The following is a 25,547-nucleotide window of genomic DNA, read 5'->3' as shown; positions in this document are numbered from 1 at the left end:
TCCTTTATCACAGCCCCTTTATGTTCATCTGCTGTTCGTTTCCATTTCTGTATATTGAACCAGTTTTCTAATTTCCTTTTTCAGCATATTAATTTCTATGCTCTGCTTGCTTTTTATATAAGTCTGTGCCATTTAGATTTTAGTCATTTTTTAATTTTTTATTCTTCTCCTCACAACCTCCAATTAACATTACATTTATTTGGTGATGCTTTTATCCAAAGTAACTTGCACTCAACCACGTGGTTAAAACTGATGAATAGCAAGATTCATGTAACTTAACCTTTCATTCTTCCTTCTCTTTCTGTCCATAAAGCTTCTGTTTTTCTTTTCCTCTCCCTCCAGGTCAGTCGTATCCTGTACAGTTTCTCCACAGCCTTTCGGCGTTCTTCACGGCCGGCAGACATCAGGGACACGGCACAGTCCAGTCCACCCGACAGCGACCTCTACACCTTCACTGTCACACTGGAGATCAAAGAGGATGATGGCAAGGGAAACTACAGGTACTTGGTCCACACATACACACACTTGCAGAGACACACACCTCAATTAGATGATATAGGTGTCTGTGAGTGTAATGGCTCTATAACTTTACACAAAGTGTGTTACCTTCATACCTTTTACATTAGATGTGAAAAGAAACATGATGATCCTGTCGCACCATTACTGTTTTTTGAGGAAAGCCCTGTGAACAATAGCAACACACACACACACACACACACACACATACAAATATGACAAACATTACCCATTGTGTCTTCTTTATCAGCTCAGTACTATTGGTATGACAGATATGTTGGTACTTGGAAAGCTTTCATGTGCTGCTGCGATAATGTTTTATCTGATTGTTACTGTTCAGCCGTAAAGAGCATAAAGCTTATCGGCACAGTAAGACAATTTTTTCATTTTCTCAAGCCATCATATATCGAGTATTTTGGAGATGAGTTTTCATTTTCTGCTCTCCTTTGAAATAAAATGGCCCAATGGCTGTTCTGAAGCACAGCAAATGCCTGTAATATATAATACACTCAGATGACTTGAGGGAAGACAGGCCATGTTTATCTTCAGCCAGGTTAATCTAAGGCAGTGATGGTCCATCAATGGCCAAGCTGGCCAGATGTGGCCCACGATAGGGCGCATGGTGGACTGCTGGTCATTGTCTAATTCACAATGGAAAATAATCTGTTTCACGTTGGGAATTTTTTTGGTTTGTTTAGTTCTAACAATTAGCCAGGGCTGTACAGAGGTACAGGTGTCCCAGTTTTGTATGACGGTATACATTAAGCTGTTAGTAAAGGACAGAAGACTGATCTGAGCAAAGCAAGGTGAGTGTCCCTGGTCTGAAGAATAATTAAAAAAAAAAAAAAAAATTCTCAAAGAGACTTTACCAAAGAGACTGGCGTTAAGACAGAGAGAACAACAGGTACATTCAAAATACACTTCTTCAAAGAACTTCACAGCACTGCAATACCCCATATCAAAACGGTATCACATCCCTGAAGTTATGAATAACATCCCTGCCTTCCTCCTCTTCATTTCTACAGCCCAGTGCCTAAGGACAGAGATAAGTTCTACTTCAAGCTGCGACAGAGCGTTCAGAAGAAGGTTGTGGTTTCAGTTCAACAAATATGCAACAAGGAGCTGGGCATCGAGAGGTGAGGATCACTGTATGAAGAGATGATGCATGACAAGATCCTAGTCACCTTCAACAGGCTGTCTTTGTTGGGGTTGGGCTCAGTATTGCAGGTGTTTATACTGCATTTATTCCTCACCCTATTTTTCAGGAGGGATTTCATCTTATCTACGGTGTAGTTTAGGTTTGCCTTAGGTACTTTGTACTTGCTGTTCGTGCTTTACAAGCAAAGAAATTACAATCAATCAGCTGCTTCACATAAAAAGATGGAATGAACACAGAAACGATAGGAAAATATGATGGACATAATCAGGAAAGTCATAGCTAGTTAAAGTATAGAGTTTTAGCTTTCTTTTAAAAACATTTAGTAATCTGTTAATCCAGGTAGTAGTTTGGAAAGCAGCTATCGCACCAGGACAAATGAGCTGAATTATAGGTGGTGAGGATGTAGAGCTGCTCTAAACATGCTGGGTATGCACACAGCATACAAAATCTTGTATTGTTGCCTTGTTATGAAGTTCATTATGGTAAATTATACAATGACTTTCCAGATGAAAGAACCTCGCTGCTTGAAATGGCTTGCTTTCACAAGGACAATGCATGCACTCAGTGGTCAAAATACTGCAGAGGAAAAGCAGGGAAAGAAACCAAAAACAATAAAAGAGCATAATAATAAAAATAATAATAACAATAATAATAATAATAATAATAATAATAATAATAACGCTTCAGCAGAGCAACAGCGGTGTACTGAAATCACTTTCGACTCTTTTTACCTTTGTGTGTTAACATGCTCTAGCAGCACGGCAGCACCAAAGAACTGGGTCATCTTCATCACTCCCTCTCTTCTTCTTCACTCCCTCACCTCTTACTGTTATCAGAGGGAGACAGACACCTGCCCGCTCCTTCATTTTTAGTGTCAATTAAAACCCCCACTGTGTTCAGAACTGATCTTTTTGAGGTGTTCGGCTCCTGTTTGACAACACTTAATTAATATTAGTTTTTGTAAAAGCCTCTGTCTTAGTGGTTATTTCTTTTGAGATGCTGTTTGGTTTTACATCATGAGTTGTGTGGATCTAGTACATTATGTTCTGTATCAAACCTGAACAGCTGAATGATGCCTTCTACCTCTCTCTGTTCACACTTAAAATCCTATCCAAATGTCACTTTCAAACTCAGTGTGAGCTGTCTTGGGTTAGCGCTGGGTGAACTTTAAATGTATTTATATGTAACAGATTCCCATACTGACCACTTGAGGGCACCTTCAACTTAAGGCTGATGGGGCTGTACTGTAACAAGTTAGCCACCCAACAATGTGATAAAACCTTGAATATGTGTTAGCGCAACACTGTAGTTTGCCTGCTTGTATTTTTCTTGTTTTTTAACTTCCTGTGTGTCTTTGCTGCCCTCTTCCTTGAAGGGGTCAGGCAATTACGTGACCTGTCAGATTCTTCTCCAGGCCTGTGAACCACATCCAGCTGTCGTAGGGAGAGCTGGGTGTTCTGTCACCCTGAAGGGGCTTGGACATGCTAAGCTTCATTCTTTTTAGATTACCAGGTTATCAAGATAATTGTCTCTTTGAGACTTTCCAACAGCCCAATGTGCAATACTGGCTCTGGTCTTTTCAAAGTCAGTTTAATCCCTAAAATGCCTGAAAAATGATAAGGTATTAAAATGACAATGGTTATGACTATAGTTGGGTCAGTTTAGGTGTTTCCATTTTCCTTTCTCTCCTAATTTGACTCACTCTGCTGATGAATGCAGGCTGTAAGTCTGCAGTGGAACTAGTGATTATCGATTTGTTATTGTTGTGTTACCTCCTGCGTTTTCCTTCTAGGTGTTTTGGGATGCTGCTGAGTCCAGGACAGAAAGTCTGCAACAGTGACATGCATTTACTAGACATGGTAAGCAGAGCCCGCCTTTTTTATTACGTTTTTATTGGGGAGATCATTCACAGTCCAAGGTTAAAATCCAGTTGAGTGCACAAATCTTATTTACATAAGTACATAAAAAATAAACAAAACTGCATTGCATTTTCTCTATACCAGACTTCTTATTCTATTACTCCCCCTTTCATTTTTACAAAAGTATGTATAAACATTTGAACAGAACAGTGTCACAAAATCCTTTATCAGCAACATTCAGCTCCTTGTAACACAGTCCTTTCTGTAGTTCAGTGAAGATGGTAATTTCAAATGAAGGCAGATCTGGTCTCTGTGTGATGATGTACTCGATCCATTTTGACCACATTCCTTCAAATTCCTCTCTGCATTTTTATAGAAAATGTTAGACTCTCCATTATGTAAATTTCATGAATAATTTTTAACCAGTCTTCCAATGTTGGAGCATCTTGCTGTAGCCACTTCCTTGTCAGGGCTTTTTTCGCTCCAATAAGTAATGTTCTCATTAAGTATTTGTCTGCTTTAGTTTGAACAGTCAGTGCTGTAGTACCGTATACATTGTCCAGGCATCAAAAACAATAGTGATTTGAAATACAGTTTCCAAGCATTTATGAATCTCCTGCCAGTAGGATGTAAGTTTGGGGCAATTCCAGAATGTATGATAATGGTTAGCTGTGTTTGAGCCACATAATCTCCAACAAATCATTCCAACACCCTGATATTTCTTTTGGACAGGGGCAATAAAGAATCTCATGATGTTTTTTCACCCAAATTCTCTCCAACTATGTGAGAATGTAGTTTTCCACTGTGATTTGAAAATATTTCCCCATTTATCTTCTTCTATAACCATTCCTCCTTCCTGTCCCCATTTATTTTTTACATGTTGGGTGTTTGTCTGTAAAGACAAAGACTCTGTAAAGACTCTGCACCCACTCTCTGTTTTGTAAATTGACATGAAGCATAATTTCCCCAATCCCTAGGTCATAACTTTGTTTGGTGTCTTGCTTGTAAATATCTAAAAAAAAATCCTGGTTCTCCAATTCATGATCTGTTTTTGATTTTTAAAAACTTTCTCTTATTCCATTGTGTCTGAAGCAGCAATATGCTGTGAGTCCTTTACTTATCCATGTTTTTAAATCTCAGTCTTATCAAATAACATACCAATCTTTTATGTTTTTTCAGGTCGAACTAAATAAGCGATTCAAGAGTTAACAAACTGACCGATTAATAATCTATTTAGCCATTTATTACTGGCCAAGTACTACATTTCACCCTTGTTTTTTTTTTTTAGTTTTCTTTGTAGGTTAACAACAATAACAATATATTTTTATTTGTAAAGTGCTTTTCTGGACCCAAAGTGGCAACAGTTAGTGATACAAACACAAACCATTTGACATAAAAGCACAGTGTAGGAACAGACCATGGCAGAAAACAACACTTCTAAGAGCAGTTGCCTTAATACTTCCACAGGAGTCAATGGGGAAGAGCTCTGATGGGAAGGCCTACGTGATCACAGGAACTTGGAACCCCAACATGGCGGCCTTCCAGCCACTGAATGAAGACACACCTAAAGGTGAGGCGAGTTACTGTCCCGCTGACTGTTATGCCACACAGATTCCAGTTTCATCTGTGTTCATAGTAGCATTAAAAGCAGTTGTATGTCACTGAGCAAAGTTAGCAACTTAAAAGCTTTAATACCTAAAAAATAAGTGACAGCCATGCATAGACAAGACATGTTGGGAAAACACTAAGTTGAGTATACATTGCAGCGTTTTGTTGTCTGCAAGTAAACATCGTGTCAGGCAGCAGAGCCAGGAGAACTGTGGATGCTCACTGGCATGTGAGATAGATGGAATTAAAAGCAGCAGAGGAGATTATTTGAGGAGATTATTCTTATGTGATTCACTTTGCAGTCCTGTTCTGCATTCTTATACTGTTGCCACGCTGGTCTTTGTTTTGCATGATGAGGCTCCTCATAAGGCACGTTGATAATATAGGTCATGATAGAAATGAACACAGGACTGGTTAACACTGTCCTTTTTTTTGTGACATTTGTACACATTGATGACATTAAACACTGTAATAGAAACACAATTTATAAGCTATGTAAAGATGATATACCATGGTAATGTCATGCTGGTAAACATAGTTATTAAGTTAGAGAAAGTGGAGGCTTCACTGATTTGGTCATAACTGTTTTTTGAATATTAACATGTAGAAATTGAATTAAGCAAGAGTATCAAATGAAACATTCATTAATTGGCGATATGATATGGAAAAAATACAAAAGTAATGTTCTGTTTCAGATCAGTTGAATGAGTTGATTTATCATTATATACTGTACCTAAGACCTGGGAAGCATTTCCATGTGTTTATACTGGATCCACGGAGTGTATCCAGGCTAGGAGCTTACCTCACCAAATCCATTACAGCTAACAAATGAGACTACATGGCAACTTGCTGACCTGGAGGCTCTGAGAGTTTGACTTGAAGGTAGATGGCAGATCTGTCAAAGCAGTAGACCTCATGGGAGTCAGGCAGTATAAAGCCCAACAGCTAGCTCCATGCGCACACATACACACACACTAAGTGGGGGTTTTGAAACCAGTTTTCAGCCTTCTGGAAGAACTGGCCAGGGTCAGTATTGCCACTGAACAGTTTCTTGCTGAGCAAGTCATTTTGTAATGGAGCGGTGATTGTTAAGTCATTGAAGCCTTGGTGATAAAAATGGTTGCAAAAATTAAACTTATACAGTTCTCTGTCCAAAATGGTCTTGTTTGTTCCCCCTTATTACAATTTGCACATAAGTTAGGATACCTAATTTACCATAGCTTAATTTTCTCTGTCTTAATATGACTTAATATAACAACAACTGGGTATCCTGAACCATTGAAAGACATCTTTATTATCAGTAAACAGTTAACTGTCACAGCATCAGTGTTTAGAGTGTCTGCAACTCCAAATAAGTTCTTTTTGTCTTTAATGTCTTTAAACCAGGAGAAACCAGCACATTTTCACTATTGCAATCTGTAATAAGATGCTGTATTTAATCTTTGTCCCTCCAGAGTTGATTAAGATAATAAAACCTCCGTACCATGAGATAAGTTTTCCAGCCCCTCTGCCTGTTTTCCGTTTGTTTATTCCCTCTTTATGATTGGACTCTCCCAAGAACACAAGCAGTAAGTGATGAATTGGTTTTAGGCCCGCATATACTGTAATCTTGTTCTTGTCATACAAACCAGGACCTCTGCTGTACTAGGAAATCAAGTTTAAGCTCCAGGGCTCATCCAGCAGGGATAAACTTTATCACCAACAAATTTTGACTTCAGTCGTGATGTTAGAGACATTCATTTATGAATTTCTAAATTCATGGTAAAGTTAGATTGTTTTACTGACAGAATATTTTTTGAAAAAGAAAACATATGCATCATAATCAAAGGGTTTTGCCATTTTTTGCCAAAGAGGGTGGTGCAGACTTCCTAATGGTTACCAGCTTTGTTGCTGGTGGGCAGTTCACATCCTGGTTACATATACTCTGAAAGCTGCAGTGCGCCGAGAGCTGTTCATCATGTGCACTTAACACTGTAATCCAATCTTTTTCATGGTTTAGACAATGGGCCTCACTGACTCAAATCAGTGTTCTCTTTTACATAGGTGCATTCATATTCAGTAAAAATAAAATAAACAAAGGAATCTTTAATAACCTTCACAGTAACCTTGCTTTTTTTCTTGTTTTTCTTTTTGTCTGTGGTTTGCTCCAGATAAGCAGGTCTACATGACAGTGGCAGCGGACCTGGTGGTCACAGAGGTGGTGGAGCCTGTTCGCTTTCTGATGGAAACTCTGGTCAGGGTGTATCCATCAAATGAACGTTTCTGGTACTTCAGCCGCAAGACTTTCAGTGAGACCTTCTACCTCAAACTCAGACAGGTATCTCTACTGGAACTGTTCCAACCCTCACAGAACCTGCACCCATTCTCATCCTTTGCATATGCCTATATCTGTATCTCCTGCTAACTATTAGTTAGATAAAGAGGTTGGTGGGATTCTGGTCTGTAACCTGGTTGATTTCTTGTGAATTGCGCCATTTCTGGTTGTCAGTTGCTGGATCAGGACAGTGGTTGAATATTTGCCTTCAAAGATTGTAGCCCATTTAATTGGTATGTCGACAGTCAAGCTGCAAAAATTTTGATAGTGCATATTGTTGCCCTGTCCCTAATTGATTGGTTTTCTTAATAATTTCAGTTGCATGATCAAGATGATGGTTTAATGTTTACCATTTTTTTTTTACGTTTATGCCAGTTTGTATTCAATCGGATTTGTTGAAAATAATAACTTGGAAATACCTTTTGATCTTATCTGTCAATGCATATAACAGCCAGTTGATTCTATCATGATTTACCCAAAGTGTTCCCTCTCACTGTCCTTATAGTAGTAACAACTAAAATTAGTCCAAAACAAACTACATTTAAAAATGTAATGACACAGATGAGTCAAGTTCAATGATACAGTCCAATATCAAATATCACATCACTTCCCAACTCAAGCCAAGCAGTCCGCAAAGGCCAATGAAAAGAGGAGGAGGAGGAGGAGGAGGGTAGAGCAGGCAGCTTGGAGGCGTGGTGGTGTGACAGTGACCAGTCAAATGCTGTACCCAAGAGAGCTTGTCGTAAGATATGTGCTGAAAGATGCAAATGTCTAATCAGCTGACTTCCATTTCTCTCTTTCCATCTGTGCACCTCCTGCTTTCGCCTCCTCTGTTAGTCTGCCTGCCTCTCATTGTCGAGCTGGTGCATTGACGTTCATTCCCTCCTGCAGCACGAAATCTGTGTTAGATCTCTGTGTGCTGTAAAATATACGATGTGAAAAATGTGTGCTGTTTGTATGGGTACAGTTAAATCTTTACCAATCAAAATTTCTCTGAAAACTAATGGCAATTGTGCTAAGCTCACTTATCACATTTAATATTACCCACAGTGATGTGGTGGGTGTGTTGATGGCAACAAATAAACTGTATCCATCAGCTTACTGTTAACGTGCACAGACAAAACATCACACACCCTGAAATGTTTGCCCTTTTGACTTTCCTCACAACTTTGATTAAAAATTGCAGAGAGAGAGTGAAGAAAGCACATTTACTTGCCTCCCACCAACACAAGGACACCCAGCCTGAGCAATTGCTGCAGGTGCTTAAAAAAAAACCAAAACAGTTAAGCTGTAAGCTTCCTCTCCCCTGTTTAAAAAGCAGATCTCCTTTAGTAGGCCGTGGGGAGCTGGCAAAGCAGTGGAGTGTGGGGAAGCTTTGGATTGTAGGGAGCTAATAAGAGGCTCTGTCTCATTATTGGCATGTGGGTAATTAACAGCGGCGGTCTGACTCGTCCGCCTGATTGCCTCTCCAGTTATCTCCTCAGTAAATGGAAGAGTGTTGGACCGGTGCTGTGGTTAAGAGCTAATTAAAAGATAATATTGTGTGGAGGTTTTTGTGGAAGATGGCAATCAGAGGTGATACACGCATATAATATATGTAGTCCTATTGTCATATGAAATATGTAGTCCTATTTCCAAAAACTGCCATTAGCCAGCTGGAGCACCAGGGAGTCAAGATCAGTGCCAACTTCTCAGAATGTTTTCTTTGTCGGCTTCACTGGAAAGTGAGTTTGTGTCTGCTTTACTATGGAAGGAAACCTGCCAGGGCTGCAGGTACTGTAGATCATCTGTGTCGAGTCCAAGATGATTTCAACATTGAGTCCTGTCAGGTTCAAGTCAATACTTAGTTTAGATTAGATTTAGACTAGGACTGAAGAAAATCATGAATGCATGTTTTTCCAAGAGTGAAAAGTTCAGCAAATATGTTAATGTGAAAAATTTGCAGGAGATGAAGCCTTCAGCATTCAGCGTTACAAAATTTTAGCTTTACAGACATGTCAGAAAACTGCTCTCAAGAAAAAGGCCACCGTTGTTTAAGGTGACAACTTTGAAAATTGCCTTGTTAGAGAAAAACATTTGGTGATGCTACAAAGAGTCATTAACTGTCCCATTATTTTGTCAGGTAAAATGAATTCATCCCACAGAATAACATTTAGCAGAGCTGTTCTTTCTTTGTGTATCAACAAACAATGTTGGGTAATCCATTTTTTTCTCTCCTTCCTTCTTATTGTAAATCCACTGTGGATGACACTGTGTTTGCACAGTGGGCCCACATTTCTGTCACAATTCTATCATTGTTAATAATTCATTTGCCACCTAAGCCTCCTCAGATTTTCTCTAGAAAATGGCCTGGCTTCATATTCTCTCCCAATTTGTGCTCTCATCACTGACTTGAGTTGGTCATTAGATGCCATGCGAGTGGGCAGATCAATGTGGCTCATTGATCCGTTCTACGAGGTGGAAGAGAGAGGCAACTGCATTACGGTAATTGAATAGACCAGAAATTACCATCAGCAGCTTATGACACTCAAGGTCAAGTCTGCCTGTGTCTTTGTGCTGTTGTGCATTTCTGGAGTCCATTATGATGGATTAAGGAGTAGTTAAAAGCTACTTTAAGCAGTTCTTACACCCAAGCCTTCAAAACAAAACTTATAGCAGTCATCATCAGTATACTTTGTAAGTTCTTATAGTTAATGTGTTAGCCAGCACTTTCCTAAAGCATTCACTGAGGTTGTTATCCTTAGTTGAGTTTACCAGCTCCTGGTGAACATAATTCATTTCTTGTTTATTATATTTATTCAAGTGTATGTTTGCAGCACAACATTTCATGCAAAAACATTTCATGAGTGAAAAGAAGCTGAGTTGGATGTTTGAGCTTCACTGTGTAGAATGACATAAGTGCAGAGTTTGACACTGCTGGGCTGTTGTCATATTCATTGCTGAAAGTGTCAGTTTTTTCTGTGCTAATTGGAAATCTGATTTCAAGAGGCGGGCGTACGAGCATGTGTGTCGTCACAAATAGTTTAGCAGCAAATCCTGGTACAATATTCAGCCTGCACAAGAGTAATGTGGAGACCTGAAGCCTCCAGTGCATATACACTGAGAATGGGCTTTACAGTGAAGTAGGAGACATCATGTGTTCAGCAGTTAAACTTGTGAAGTGAAGAATATTTGCATATTCATATATTCTGGAATTTTTACTGAAGGAGAAGGAGTAGGTGCTATTTCAAAGATTTTAATGTGGTGATTATACTTTCTTTTCTGTAGACACACATTAGACAATTGTTATTGATGCCTTAATACATGTGTGGAGGGAAAGAAATACACACATGGTCTGCCAAGTCTTTCACCAACCTTTTGCTTCAATAATATGATCATCCAGTGAAACACACTGATATTCAATCATGATTTTACATCAACTTTTTCCATCATTGTTTCGCTCTGGGCAGATAGTCTGCAGTCAGGTGCTGTAAACTTATGAGATACCAGTGGCTGTCAATAGTTTTATATTGCTTGTTTTTTTAAGCCTTGTGAATTGTGCAAGCTTGACTGCTTAATTGAGGGACTGGCTGGCAAGCTCCTTCCATCCCACCTCAGTTGGATTGCAGCATGCTCTCTGCTGCTGATGGTAGTGCTCTTCTTCCTAGTTCCCTGTGCCTGCCTCTTTGTCCTTCATAGGTATCACCTGATGGTACTGTGAGCTCTGGCCTGATAGATTGGTCAGAGAGGTGGTCAATGTGAGGGCTAAGGGTGCTCATGTTGATTGTCTTGTTGAGATTGACCCTCATGGATGGTATGGTGGTTGGAGGAACTCTGGGTTAGTCCATGACTGTGGTCCTTCTTTGGCCTCTATGATGTAGTCCATGCCCTTAACACAGCAAACAAACACTGTCATACTGTGATTGAAGGGATCAGTGATGTGCATATGTAAAAAAAATGCTCAAAGTTCACCATTGCACATTCACTGAGCCTCTATAGCCCCTGTAGCATCTGGTTATCTCCTAACACTGATGTACCATAGCTGTTTGGGTTAGTTTGCCAATGGATTATTTCCTGGTTGTGGGCTGCTCACCTGCATGCAGTATGCTAGCAATGAACCTGTCAAAGAATATTTGTTAGCATTTTGTCCTTACCAAGACAAACCTTTCAGCAATAGAAAATATTTCTTCTCACATGGGGACTCGCCTTGCTTATGAGGACAAAATACAGGTCCCCACAATTTAAATCATTACATTTTAGTAATGAGACTTGGATTAAGGTTAGGCAAGTAGTGGTTATGGTTAGGGTAAATCTGCAGGAAATGAATGTAAGCCTATGTAATGCCCCCAAAAATGATGGAAACACAGCTGTGTGTGTGTGTGTGTGTGTGTGTGTGTGTGTGTGTGTGTGTGTGTGTGTGTGTGTGTGTGTGTGTGTGTGTGTGTGTGTGTGTGTGTGTGTGTGTGTGTGTGTGTGTGTGTGTGTGTGTGTGTGTGTGTGTGTGTGTGTGCGCGCGTGTACATGCACGCAGCAGGCACCGGAGAGGCTGGGTCAGAGCGATGCTGTGTATGAGGTGGTGAGTCTTCAGAGGGAGGCAGAGAGAAACAATGAAGAAAGAGGACGTCTGGCCTCGCCCACTGAGGAAGAAGAGGCTGATGAAGGTATGGATGTTTCTCTCTCTCTCTCTCTTATATATATATATATATATATATATATATATATGCACATATATACATCATATCAGAGAAAAATGAGACACACAGGTACAAAAAAGAAAAGAATTGCTTAACCACAAATAGCTTGTCAGAGGGAGATTTACTTTATATTCCATATGTGCAGCATCTGAATGAGATCATATGTCCAGATATTCAGTCTGAAATAGAGGCTTAGCAACACACACACACACACACACACACACACACACACACACACACACACACACACACGCACACGCACACGCACACGCACACACACACACACACTTTCTCTGTGTTGTTTGTTTTTTTTCTCTAGCAAGGCCTTGTCACAGGCACACGTGCGCTATTCATTGGTTGACATGAATCAACAGTGAAGTTTAATTTCGTTTAGACACATAAACATCGACAGGGATGTATGAATGTGTGTGTGTGTGTGTGTGTTTGACCATGTGTTTATGTGGGTCATGTGAGTGTGGCCAGGCATGTGATAACAACAGTGTGGATGGATTGTGGGAACTGAGTTTGAGTGTGTGTTTGTTTGCACGTGTGTGAAAGAAAGGGTGTGTATTTTGTGTTTTACAACAGATTTTGTGTGTGTGTCTGTGTTATGCTGAGAAGCAGAAACTGCAGGCCGAATCTCAGGGGTTTTGATAGCTGTTTGTGTGGTTATGCACGCTTGTGTGTCAAGCCTGGTGGTTTTGCGGGGAGCCTGGCACACTCTTTTTAGGGCTTTTTGGCTTATAGCACTGCAACACGGCACAATCAAACTGCCATCAAACATCCCGCACGTGCCCTTTTTGGATTGTCTTAAGACAAGCAGACCTGACCAGCCAAATAGTACCATTTGTTTAAATGTGTTAAAGTAACAACATTCATTCATTCATTCATTCATTCATCTTCTATACCGACTATCCCTTTTGGGGTTGCGGGGGGGGCAGGAGCCTATCCCAGCTGTCAACAAGCGAGAGGCGTGGTACACCCTGAACCGGTCGTCAGTCGATCGCAGGGCAACGTACAAGACAAACAACCATTCATGCTCACACCCACACTTAAGGGCAATTTTAGAGTCACAAATTAACCTAATGAGCATGTTTTTGGTCTGTGGGAGGCAGCTGGAGTACCCGGAAAGAACCCACACACGCACGGGAAGAACATGCCCTTCTTACTGTGAGGCACACGCACTACCTGCTGCCCCACCGTGCCGCCCTAAAGTAACAACAGTTTGAAAGACATAATAATTCTCATTCCAAATGTAGTTTTTGACCACTGTATCAACGCAAACACACCAGTAGCCACCATCACCAATCAGAAAAGAGTCACTTATCAAACCATGTTGCTTTTGATATGAATTTCCCATAAGTGTCTTGATTGAAACACTGACTCCATTAAATTTAAACACGAGCAGTTTAGGTGACAAGCCAAAGCAGAGTGGATATTTTCCCATCTGTAATGGCAGCTGTGACAGAGGCAGAACAGCAGTACCACTAAAAGCACCAACACTGGCTGTTAGACTCCAGTGATTCCCAAACATGACCCAGTTTCATCCCTCTAATATAAACAGGACTGGCATTTCCACCTGACCACTTGCTCGGCTGTGCAGGTGCTGCAGATTAAGCCTGGCCACAATTCAGACTGCACGTTTCATTATGTTGGTTTGGATAAAGATGCACATTTCTGTGTGTATCTAGCGGTTAGTCTGTGACATTGTAACAGGAGACAAAAGCCCACAGTTTTGTGGTAACAAAAAAACAAAGATCCTTTTTTAAAATTAATACATTTTTCGAAACTGCGACAGTTGCAGTACATAGGAGCATTGGAGGCTCATCTTCGTGTTATTCTGTCGCTTCTTCTCTCTTCTTTGCCACTGTTGGCAGTCTTCTAGTTGTTTCACCTTGAAGCACTAAAAGGTATTAACAGAGTGGGAGGCAAAAGTTTTCTCTCCTGTGCTGCTGACTCGCCCAAAGTCACGAGTCAGCCAACAAGGCTAGAGCTGACGGCTTTCAGCTGGCACTGTGGGAGCCATTCAGAGGGCTTTTTCTTTAACGCCCCTCTACTCCCCCAGAGCTGAAAATTGGAGGCGCTCAGGGCCGAGGAGCTGGAGGTCAGCCTCATTGTGTACGGAAATGAATACACTCCCAGTGTAGATGCCACCGCTGCGAGCACACACACGCATTCAATTCATGTGGATGTTTTTTTCCTTTTCTTCTTGGGAGCTGCAATGTGGAACATAGGCCTGAAGCTGACATTCATTTTTTCCTTGCTTTTCCTTTCCCAGTATGCTTTGTGATTGTTGCTTAATGTGTTTATTATTTACCCCTTTTTTATATACCTATGTGAAGAGACACACACACACACACACACACACACAGATGCACTATATGTTCCTTTTCATATACATTAATACAGACTGTGATCATACATATATTCATATGGTCGCTCTGCTTTGTCATTTATAACTGGAACCACAGTGAGACAAGAAGACTGACTGATTCACTTCACTGCTGTCATATATGAGGTGAAGGTCTAAAAACAAGTTTCAAAAAAATTAAAGGGCACATAAAAGTCATTAAAATAGGGTAAAATGCTAAAGGTAGAACTGACAAAAGAAGGGAATATCTGCTCACTTCAATGCAGACAAAACCAATCCACGAGCGACTTCAACATCAGAGAGATCCCATTTCAGACTAATCCTACAGTGAATGCACAGCCCCCCTCCAGATTAAAAGGTAACCATAATGTCCCTCGTCTTCACACTTTCTTTCATCACCTGGTAAGTTGGCAGTGGCATTGGACTCACGCTTCCTCGCCACGTGGCCTCAACCAATCTGAGGACAGACGCAGCATGAATCATTTGAAAGAGCTCATCAAGCATTTATAAAGACCTTAAAAGCTCCTGCTGAGGCTGTAAAGATGTATAGGAGCAGCAGTGCATTTAGCTTGGTGGCTGCATATTTTCTCAAAGAAAATATCTGAATTCATTATTTAATGTCAAGGCCTCAGTGAAGGCTTCAGTGGGAAGTGAATGATACTGTTTAACATGTTTGAGGGCTGTTGCTGTTTGATTTACATTTACAGTAGAGCTCAATGCTGTGGCCTGAGAATAGCATTGCTGCCATTGTGTTTTTTTCATATTTCTGTCAGTTGTGAAATGTCCGTCTCATTATCATTGAGATTAATAAGAGTTTTAAAAACTTGAACTTGAGTTGATGAATTTTGCTTTGTTTCAAAACTGTGCAAAATCCTACGTTATGTTTTACATTGAGGCAATCAGAATGTCACAGCATAATTTGATAAAGCCATTGTAGTTAGACTTTTTGTGAATAACCACAGTCATCTAGGTCACAGGATAGAATGAATACAGCTTAGCCAAATTGCATTGACAATATAATATGTCTTGTAGCTGTGTAGTTTTTTTTTCTTTTGCTTATCAACAATCTTCAGTGGAAAAGAGACTGTTCAAGCTATGCAAATCCTAATCATCTGTGGGTGTCACCATCTCAACATCATCAACTGTATACTGTAAACAAACATGGTCCTACCATCATGTTTGCATATTCTTTGAGTACATATGTTACTTTTCACAGAAGCGAAGAGGTACCTATTTTCTATCTATGTATAATGCAGAACTAACAGAAAATGCTTTTCCTACATCCATTGTAATATAAGAGGTTAAGGAGAAGATAGATTATGAGTTAACACTGGATCAAAAAGAGACAGTATGTGTACATATGACCCATTTTAGATTTGTATTTGTCTCTTTTTCCCATGCATAATATATTTGTACGCTGAGTTTTGTATGATATCTAGAATACATACATGTAGGCGTATGAGCTACACATGTCATCAGTATACTGTAGATGCTGGACATATCATGAGAATCTCAGTGTGGAACGTGTGTGTGTTAGTTTCAGTGGGCAGTCTCTGCGTGGGGATCAGTTCATCTCTCCAGCAGCAGAGTAGGCCAGACAGTCAATTAGTGCTTCTGCATCTAAACACAAGTGGTTCACTGTGCTGATTGCCTCTTGTCTGCCTCACGAACTACCAGACAGGAGAACAGCAATAATAGAAAGTGTAGGCACTGCACAGGCACTCCTTCCTCCATTTGAGTATGTGGCATCAATATTAACAGGTTTTAAAATGTGCAATACACTTCCCTCACTCACACATACCTAAGGCCATGTAGTAATGTCTTTTGTGCAATCATGTGTTTCATAAAGTGCTTGTGAACGACTGAGGCATTACTGTTCTTTTACATTTTACACAGCCTGTCAGCTTTTTTTGAACACCTCACCAGTCAGCAGTGAACTGTCTTCGAACAAGTGATGAACATCTTCAAGACCAAACGTGTCCTGTTGTCTTTTACTGTGTGCTTGATACCACATGCAACATTAAGACACAAGGATGACATGACAGTTTAAAGGTCTTGTCAGCAAGGTGTTGTTCTGAGTCCTGTATTCTTGTGTAGACAAAGGGTACAGATATCAGGAATGATCCATGTGTTAACGTCTGTTAAAATGTGGGTGTGTTTGTGTTTCCTGCAGATAGTGATAGTGAAATCTCCAGTGGAACAGGAGACGTTTCTAAAGACTGTCCTGAGAAAATCCTCGAGTCCTGGGGTGGAGTCCTCACCAGATGGTAAGGCTTCAAAAGAGACGGGAAGACAGAGACATTTGGAAATTGAAAATGATTAATATTAGATGGTTCAAGACAGTTGGAAATTGGCCAGAGAGAGGTAGAAACAAGGATAAGTAGGGATGAGAATACAGGATTGAGATAAATACTCTGTGGCGTTATGGAATTGTATACAGCTGGATGACTATATTTTTGTTAAATACTACTGGAGAAACATGGCGGAGCAACATGGTGGACTCCGTAGAAGAGGACCAGCTCCCACTGTAGTTATGAAGGGCTCATTCTAAGGTAGTTTCAAGTGATTATACACTAATGACAACTTAATCATGAATGTTATATTGCATTTCTGCCAGTAAGGTGTGTTATTACTCCTATGTATAATATCAATACTCCAGTCAGGAGTACTATCTTCCAATGTGCAATATCAGTACCTATTGTTCATATTTTTCAATATTCCTTGTTTATGTTGTTTATATTGCTTGTTTGATATTTAATGTCCTTTTTACTGATTCCCTCTATTTTTTCTATCCACTTTACTTTGAAATTTCCCCACTGTGGGACTAACAAAGGAATATCTTATCTTATCTTATCTTATCTTATCTTATCTTATCTTATCTTATCTTATCTTATCTTATCTTATCTTATCTTATCTTATCTTATCTTATCTTATCTTATCTTATCTTATCTTATCTTATCTTATCTTATCCCCCTAAATCCTGCACGCTGGACCTCCTAAGAGGCACTGTACATAAACAGTGCCTAAGGAGACCAATAATTTATGTAAGAAACTTGTGAATGAATCACACTTATACTGTAATAGGATATAGCAAAGTGTGTAAACAGAAGATGGAGCTTAAATAAGTGTAAATATACCATTACTTTTCTAAATATAGTTACATCAAACATGAATTTTAACTTTTAATCTTGTGTAAAAGAACTGTCACAGGACACATTGATTGTTGACTGGGGCTCACCCTGCCTCATACATACCATGATTTCCATTACAGGGTCGGGGTCGTCTCCATCACTGCTGTTCGATTGTTTTATCATCCCACTTTGTATGGAAAACAGATGTCTTCAGATGCAGCCATTTATTTTTCTGCCATAACACATTATTTTAATACTTTGCGCTTTTATAACAACCAGCCTTGATACATACAGCTTTAGGTACAGACTCTGACATAATTAACTGAATGAAAGATGTTTTCATTTGATTCCACAGCCTGTTTTCTTGCTGTTGCATCAGCACAATGAAGCAAAATAGTTTATCGGGAAATTGTCTTCATATGGCCTCAATAAATGCATTATGATGAGATTTCAAGCATCATTAAAAAGAGCTGACAGCGTGCTTTCAAAAGAAAGATATTTCCTTATGTGGGAGAGCTCTTACAGCATGGCAGCATTGCGGTTACTTGAATACATTGCGGTATTGTACTTGGTGCTGTAGTTGAAGTGAAGTATGAAGTGAATATGTCGGTGTGAGAGGCGTAAAGTCTGCATTTGATTTACTGGGTTGGCCTTCATACCGTCACTGCACGAATGTTACACACAAAGGACATAATTAAACAATTATGAAATCTGCACCTGCTGCTCTTCAAATTAATATTTAAAGTGGCCGAAATGGATTAAGTGTGATTATAAAATAATGGATTACTTCTACATGTGTGCGTATTAGGCATGGGAACCTGTCCACTCGTCCCAAGGGTTTGCCCTCGCTGGTTCGCAGTGGCATTCCTGAACCACTCAGAGCTGAAGTCTGGCAGCTGCTGGCTGGTTGCCACGACAACCACGACCTGCTTGAGCACTACCGCATCCTCATCACCAAGGTAAAGCCTCACACACACACAGACCAGGCAAGGTGTGTTTACTGTATGCACTTCTCATGGGGAAGGATGCAAGCTGATTCAAAACATGTCCAGGATACTCACATATATCAGTGTGTTTTTGTGCTAATGGTGACTTCCAAACATTTTTTTTAATCATATCCTGGTGTGAGAGCTGGCATGCTGACAGGTTATTATATGTTTCCACTGGATTTCATGTCTCAGCATTACCTCAAAAAAATGACCCCTAACAAAGGTTGAGTAACTTTGATTTTACAGGTTATGGTGTGTAGTTGTCTTTCCTTCTGCTCTGTATTCAAGACTCCATGTAAACTTTAGACATTATATTTATCTGTCTAGATGGTATTTTGCATAAAATTTCATTAGTTTTACTTGTTTTCGAGATATGAAACTTTGGCATACACACTGTTGAAAGTGATTGTGTCTACCTTAGTGTGTATTAACATTGCAGTTGTCATTGCAGCTGTTCCTCTCAAATGTGTGTTTTGTCGGAGGGCATTCTCATTTAGCTGTGACATTTAAATGCATGTAGTGCCGCCTCCAGACTATTACAGCCTGTGTTGGCTTTTTGGCCTCCCAGAGAGCTTGCAAGAATTCACTGGGTGAATTTTTGGGCCGTTAGTATTTAACTGTTGGATGTGTTCATATACAACCTCCATGGTACAGTTGAAATTTGCTTGTTTGTTTGGGTGGGTGGTGGTGAAAATGTTATACAGGTGTAACAAAGACACTGGCTGAAAATTGCACTTGTAGTCTGTTTCCTTTGGTTAGGACCGAGGGACCAAAAATATCCATCTTTGCCTTTTAGTTCAGCTCCAGTTCGTGTTTACTCTTAATGAACCAAGAGCTGCAAGCGTAAAGTCATATTTACTGACAGGTAACTCACTGATTGGACAGTTTTTGCAACTGTCATCCTGCATCATCTTTGCACCGTGGACCCATGTGGTGAAATCAAATTTTGGTGACTAACAGCAAGTCACATAAGCACATGACTACAGGTTAATGTTTTCACTGATGTTGTCACAAAGAAATAACTTACTTAAGTGCGTTATTATTCGAGACTGCCTCTCAACTTCACCAGCCCAAATGAACCAAACTGAGCAGACGAACGCTCTAGAGTTGAACCAAACCAGATTCGGTGTGAAAGCACCCAAAGACCATTAACACTGCAAATGGATGACAGTTTACACATCTTTCATCATTTTGTTCTACTCCAGAATGACTTGCAGGAATAGAACAAAGTAGCAGTAACATGTCATGAGTAAATGGCAGCACAAACACCCAAATTGTCCTTACCAGGCAACCAGTCGTACAGAGGTCATAGTCAAGATTAAAGGTCAAAGCTTCAATGGCCAGAGAGCAGAGATGGAAGGAATTTCCCATTGACATACATATTGTATTAGAATTGGCTAGCAAGACATTAAACAGCTCTGAATGTTCATCATTGCACATTTTCAAAGAAAAAGTCAAGCAAGTTCAACTGTGGGAGAATTCGTTATGTAAAGACTCGTTATGTAAAGGCTCCTATACTGTATGCTGTTAATCACGAACACCGCGGGAGCTTTGTGTACCTTTTTACTCATAGGGATGAATGATTATAATAACAATAACAATCTATCATCGTGTGCTTGATATATTGATATTTTGATGATTTAATTAATATGTTATTAGTGCCTTAGTTTCATGTTATTTATAAAATCTTTTTAGGGTTTTTTCAACTAAAACTGCCATTGCTGTGCTTGTTTTCTATTGTTATCACAGTAAAACTCAATGTTCCAAATGTGATCGAGAAGTCACCTTAGGTCTGTGAGCCGCCTTTGGGTTTCTAGCCAGAAATGCATAAACCAGTAGGTAGAGTGACAAAGCCCCAATGATCCAGACAGCAGCAGTAGGAGGAGGTGATATAAACACATAAAACAGCCAAAGATCTTTGCTTTTATGGATAATACAATAGTCTTTCTCTTTGCCGCGGACGAGCGGGTGAAACTACCCACCTTGATCAATAAGCGGGGGGGGTGGGGGGGTGGAAAGAAGAAAAATGGGGAGAGGGAAGAATGTAGACCCATAAATATGAGGATGTAGTCACTGAGGGGAGAGTTGGAGAAAAGGAATGTGTGTAAACATCAGGAGGAATGGCAGATTTCTCTTTCCTGAGTCCCATATTTAGTCATCTTTCACGTACTATGTAAAGTTATCTCTTTATCTTTTTCAGTTTTTCTCTTTCTGTCACCATCTTTATCTGGTAAATGGTTTGTCTTCTGCTCTTTACAACCCGGTTTCTCTCCTCTCCTCTCCCTCCTTCTCTGTCCTATAGTACGTTTCTTTTACTTACTATGTCTCTCTCTCTCTCTCTCTCTCTCTCTCTCTCTCTCTCTCTCTCTCTCTCTCTCTCTGTCTCTCTCTGTCTGTCTCTCTCTCTCTCTTTCTCTCTGTCTGTCTGTCTGTCTGTCTGTCTGTCTGTCTGTCTGTCTGTCTGTCTCTCTCTCTCTCTCTCTCTCTCTCTCTCTCTCTCTCTCTCTCTCTCTGTCTGTCTGTCTGTCTGTCTCTCTCTCTCTCTCTCTCATATTGCATAAGACCAAGCCTCTGTAGTTCAGCTCATTTATTCTCATTCCACTGGCTGAGCCATGCCCACATTCTCTGTCTTGCTGGAGTAGTGATGGTATTGATAGGCGGGTGGCCGGTCTATTAATAGCTACACCAAACGAATGGAACTGAGGCAAGATGGAGGAGGGAGGAAAGAGAGGCAAATGACAGCATCGGCGAGGGTGATGTGGAGCTTATTAATGTCTGTTGTCTGGGCCCAGTGACGACGTAAATGCCGATTGAATTTTAAGTAATTGGACTGTCGCCCTTATGGAAAGGGTATCAGTGCCGTAAATTAGCACTGCGTATCACCAGGGGTTCTGGACAGGCGCTATGTTAGTAACCCCCAGACACTGGGTGTTAAACCATGTGTGGTTTCTAGTCCCAAACCTACATCACCAAAACAGATTTCTCTTTGTTATTGACTTGGTGATTGAACTGATTTGATTTTGGATGTAGATTCACAAAAGCTAAACAAAGTTTCCAATGATCATCATTTTAATTTCACGCTGCTCTGCATTTGTAAAGAAAAATTAGCTGCAGCATGCAGGTTCTGTGTTCAAAAAAATGAAAAACACTGTGATTCATTTGCTTTTCATTTGCATGTGCATAAAACTGGCAACTTTTTCTTAAAACTGCTCTCATTGTAGAAGTCAGGAGTTTGTCTTTATGAAACTACAGGCACTCTGAATGAAATGTCCTTCATATTTCACCCTTAGGAATGAATCCTGTGCTTTTCTTCTCTAATATAATTGGCTGTAGCGAGCCAGTGTTTGTGACACAGCAAAAGGATATAGTTAGATAGAAATTTGATTTTTAATTTGATTCGATTGGCTTGATTAGCAAACTGTGAGCTACAGCCATTCGTTTGAGGTTAGTGTCTGAATGCCTGTGCTGTTACTATGACGACCAATGTTGTAATGACAGTAAATGATTATGTAGTTTAAAGACACAAATGTGATCTCATCATTTATAATTTGCTGTGTGGACAGGAAGTGTTTGTACAGATGTATACACACTCCTACACCATCGCCTTATAATAACGGTTAGTTCTCTGAGTACGCTCTAGTTTATTCTGGTACCCAGCTAGTCTAATCTCTATAGACTGCAATAGACCAACTGCCACTTGTACTGGTTAAGCACCCAAATCATTGTTTAATGGCCTCAGTAAATGCATTATAAGAATGATTTTCTGATGTACAATTGTTTATTTGGAGACTGAGAAGTTAAAAACTACTGTGTTTTACAGCGAAGAATATTATTGTGCCACTTTTGTAGGTAACATTGTCTCATAAATCTTTTTGCAAGCCTCCAAATTGATCTTTCTGACCTCTTAAGGTGTTTGTTCCCAAGTTGAGAACCACTGGGTTTGACCAACTTACTGAGCATTTAGCTGCACGTGGCCCGTGGCCGTCTAGCTTGATATCATAGATCGTAAGTGTCATGTTCAGTGTTGTACTGCTCTTATTTACAGTTATCACACACAAAATCACAAATGCACACTCTGTCACACACACCATGGCCTTAGGGCAACTGAGACATTCACAAATAACTCTTTTCTCGGCTGGCGCAGGTCTGTGTTTGGGGTCTGGGCTGGGGGGTTGCTAGTGACATTTGAACAACCTTTTCGTCTCCCTAGAGCCGAACAAGCCCAAGGTGTTCTGCTGCGCTTGAACCCACCGCTTAAAAAAGCTCGGCCAGCTATTTCCAGGCCAGCCTTTCCAAAGACCAATCTCACTCGCAGCACGGCTAGTGTATTAACAGAGGTCAGCGTCTCTCCACAGGTACAACGGCCATAATCAGAAGCCTGGAACAGCAGTTTCACCACAGTAGGCCGTTAGGACCGTACTGTATGAAACTGAATGTCTTCCAAGGGAATACATTTTTAATTTTTAACTTTTCTTTTCATTGCTTTTGCACAATATCCCATCCTCTTATCCTGAACTGAACAAATTTACACTGTACCAGGAAGAGCATTTGTACTAATTATCAGCAACATAATCAGGATGAATGCTGATTCTGATTCTTCTGCAGAGACATATTGAAATTTTACAGTTGGATTGATGCATACATTTTTGGCCGTTTAGATGGAGATGCAGTCGGTCAAATGACAGAAACTTATAAAACGAATCATCCATCCATCCAACCATTGTCTATACCCGACTATCCCTTTTCGGGGATGCGGGGTTGCTGGAGACTATCCCAGCTGTCAGTGGGCAAGAGGCGGGGTACACCTTGAACCGGTCGCCAGCTCATCGCAGCGCAACATATACAGACATACAACCATTCATGCTCACACTCACACTCACACCTTAGGACAATTTTAGAGTCACCAATTAATCTAATGTGCATGTTTTGGTCTGTGGGAGGAAGCCAGAGTGCCCGTGAAGAACATACAAACTTCACACAGAAAGGCCCTGCCCGACCCGGGGATCAAACTGGCGACCTTCTTGCTGTGAGGCACACGCACTGCTGCCCCACCGTGCCACCCTAAAACGAATCAATGAATCCCGATTATTAATTATGATCCAGTTTCAGAAGTATTTCTTGATCACTACTACAAACAGTTTTGTGCCACCACTGTCGTTTGTTTGGGTACCGTGGCTGTGCAATGTCACCAATTCTGGTCCTTCATTTTATTGGTTACATTGGCACCCACTAAATGCGAGGACACATTGTGACCCCTGTATGATTGTGTCTGATAGATAAATGTTATTTCTAGCTGCAGAAATAAGCGGAAGGTAAAAGTTTTGAAAGGTTATATTAGACGAGCTTTAAAGATTTTATGTATCCATCTTTTCTTTTTTGAACTTTGCCAGAATTCCTACCCATGACTGGAACCACCTCACTTAAATTCTTTACAAAGCATGCAATGAAATCTATAAGCAAATAAGACCGAGGATGTCAGGTGATTTACATTTTGCTGATGTCATTTTCAGGGCAGGCGTAAGCTTAGCGATGACATTTAGCGTTGGTGCACAATCAAAGGTAGCATCAGCCATGCAGCCAGGCTGGAATAATACTACACCCACGCCTGATAACCCACATACAGATACATGGAGTACAATGTACATTAGATAGGCTGCCATGGTAACTGCAAGGGTCTATGGACTTCTCCTGTGCTTTAAGCACAGAAGAAGTCTCCATGGAGAAGTTGTCTCCTTGACAATTTTGCGTCTCCTTTTGCCTTTGTGTCTTCTGCTTTGTTCATTAAGTGCTTGACTGGAACCTGGGTAGGTGGCCGCTTATGGGCGCACACTCCCATTCCTCCTACCTCTTTTTCAGCCTTTTGGCAACAGCTGCAGTCACACCTGTACAGTATGTGTACACCTGCAAGTAGCTGGAATTTTAAATGAAAAGCGGACAGCTATACCATCTATTGAGGTGGAGAGCTGTTTGGGGTTGAGTGTGAGAGTGCAAAGCATATTGGTGCTTGTCGGGACTGTTTTTAACTTATATGGACAGAAGAGTACTTATTTCTCTATAGATAAATGAGCCACTGAAAAAGTATTGTCTCATTTGTCAGCACACAAAACCAAGCATTTTCTCAATACAATGAAAGCAGTTGTATAGTTTAGTTTTTTATAGGCATTGATAGGATTGTTTGTTCTGCTAAAGTATAAAATATGAGTAATTTGATTCAGTGACATTCAGTGTATGTATATATTGTGCACTGATATACATACTGAATGACAAATCTCAAACTTTGGGGGTGTTGATGTTTTCAAACCTGGCAGACCTCAAAAATCCTTTCATTACCCATTAATGTTGGATTAATGCACAGACTTGGCAAGGCTGCTGCTGAGGGGCCCCAGTTGCGCAAAGGCTATGGATTGGCCTGACTATTTGCAATTATTACACATTACTTCAGAGACAAAAAAAACCTTGACTGCTATTGGCCAATAAGAAATCTACCCAGTTAGCTAGATTCATAAGGTCAGTTTAGTTTTTAAATAATATGTCACTGCTACTGGACAGCATAGTGGCAAATTGTCAGAAAGGAAATATGATAGCAGATAAGTGCACCGGGTACTTGAAAAACCTGCAGTGTGATTTAAGCACTATGTTGTTTTCCTTAGGTCTTCAAACGTTGACATTTTTAAGATACGAGGTTTTCACCCTGAGCTGAAGTACAGTATACATGTATGCACAGATGCACATTATGCACATGCATAAACGTAATGCCCCTGGCTTAGTTGTGCGCCCTGCTGCTAGTTTGCGGTCTCTCATCATTCATGGATGAAAAAAAGTCTTGAGGATCTAAAGACTTGTCAATCACAGCCTCTCACCCTAAGACACATAGACTGCCTACTATCCCATCCTGCCCCGTAGTGTCTGTGGGGACCAGCTGCACTG

At 40.3% G+C, this 25,547-nt stretch overlaps 1 protein-coding gene across 3 annotated transcripts in view; it reads left to right on the top strand.

The window, feature by feature from the left end:
• Positions 1 to 25,547, top strand: part of rabgap1l (RAB GTPase activating protein 1-like) — a 115,755-nt gene that overhangs the window by 11,498 nt on the left and 78,710 nt on the right. For 2 of the 3 annotated variants that reach the window (XM_070960442.1, XM_070960443.1), the window contains 8 exons: positions 343 to 500; positions 1,542 to 1,652; positions 3,468 to 3,534; positions 5,002 to 5,104; positions 7,293 to 7,459; positions 11,967 to 12,096; positions 16,674 to 16,767; positions 18,440 to 18,590. In XM_070960442.1, coding sequence (XP_070816543.1) covers positions 343 to 500; positions 1,542 to 1,652; positions 3,468 to 3,534; positions 5,002 to 5,104; positions 7,293 to 7,459; positions 11,967 to 12,096; positions 16,674 to 16,767; positions 18,440 to 18,590 — 981 coding nt within the window. The remainder of the gene's footprint in view (positions 1 to 342; positions 501 to 1,541; positions 1,653 to 3,467; positions 3,535 to 5,001; positions 5,105 to 7,292; positions 7,460 to 11,966; positions 12,097 to 16,673; positions 16,768 to 18,439; positions 18,591 to 25,547) is intronic. The other variant, XM_070960444.1, reaches the window with a different exon arrangement.

The sequence above is a fragment of the Chaetodon trifascialis genome, chromosome 4, assembly GCF_039877785.1.
Source record: "Chaetodon trifascialis isolate fChaTrf1 chromosome 4, fChaTrf1.hap1, whole genome shotgun sequence".
Classification (NCBI taxonomy): Eukaryota; Metazoa; Chordata; class Actinopteri; order Chaetodontiformes; family Chaetodontidae; genus Chaetodon; species Chaetodon trifascialis.
The sequence above is the reverse complement of the archived record's forward strand: the minus strand, read 5'-3'. Positions and strand labels throughout refer to the sequence as shown.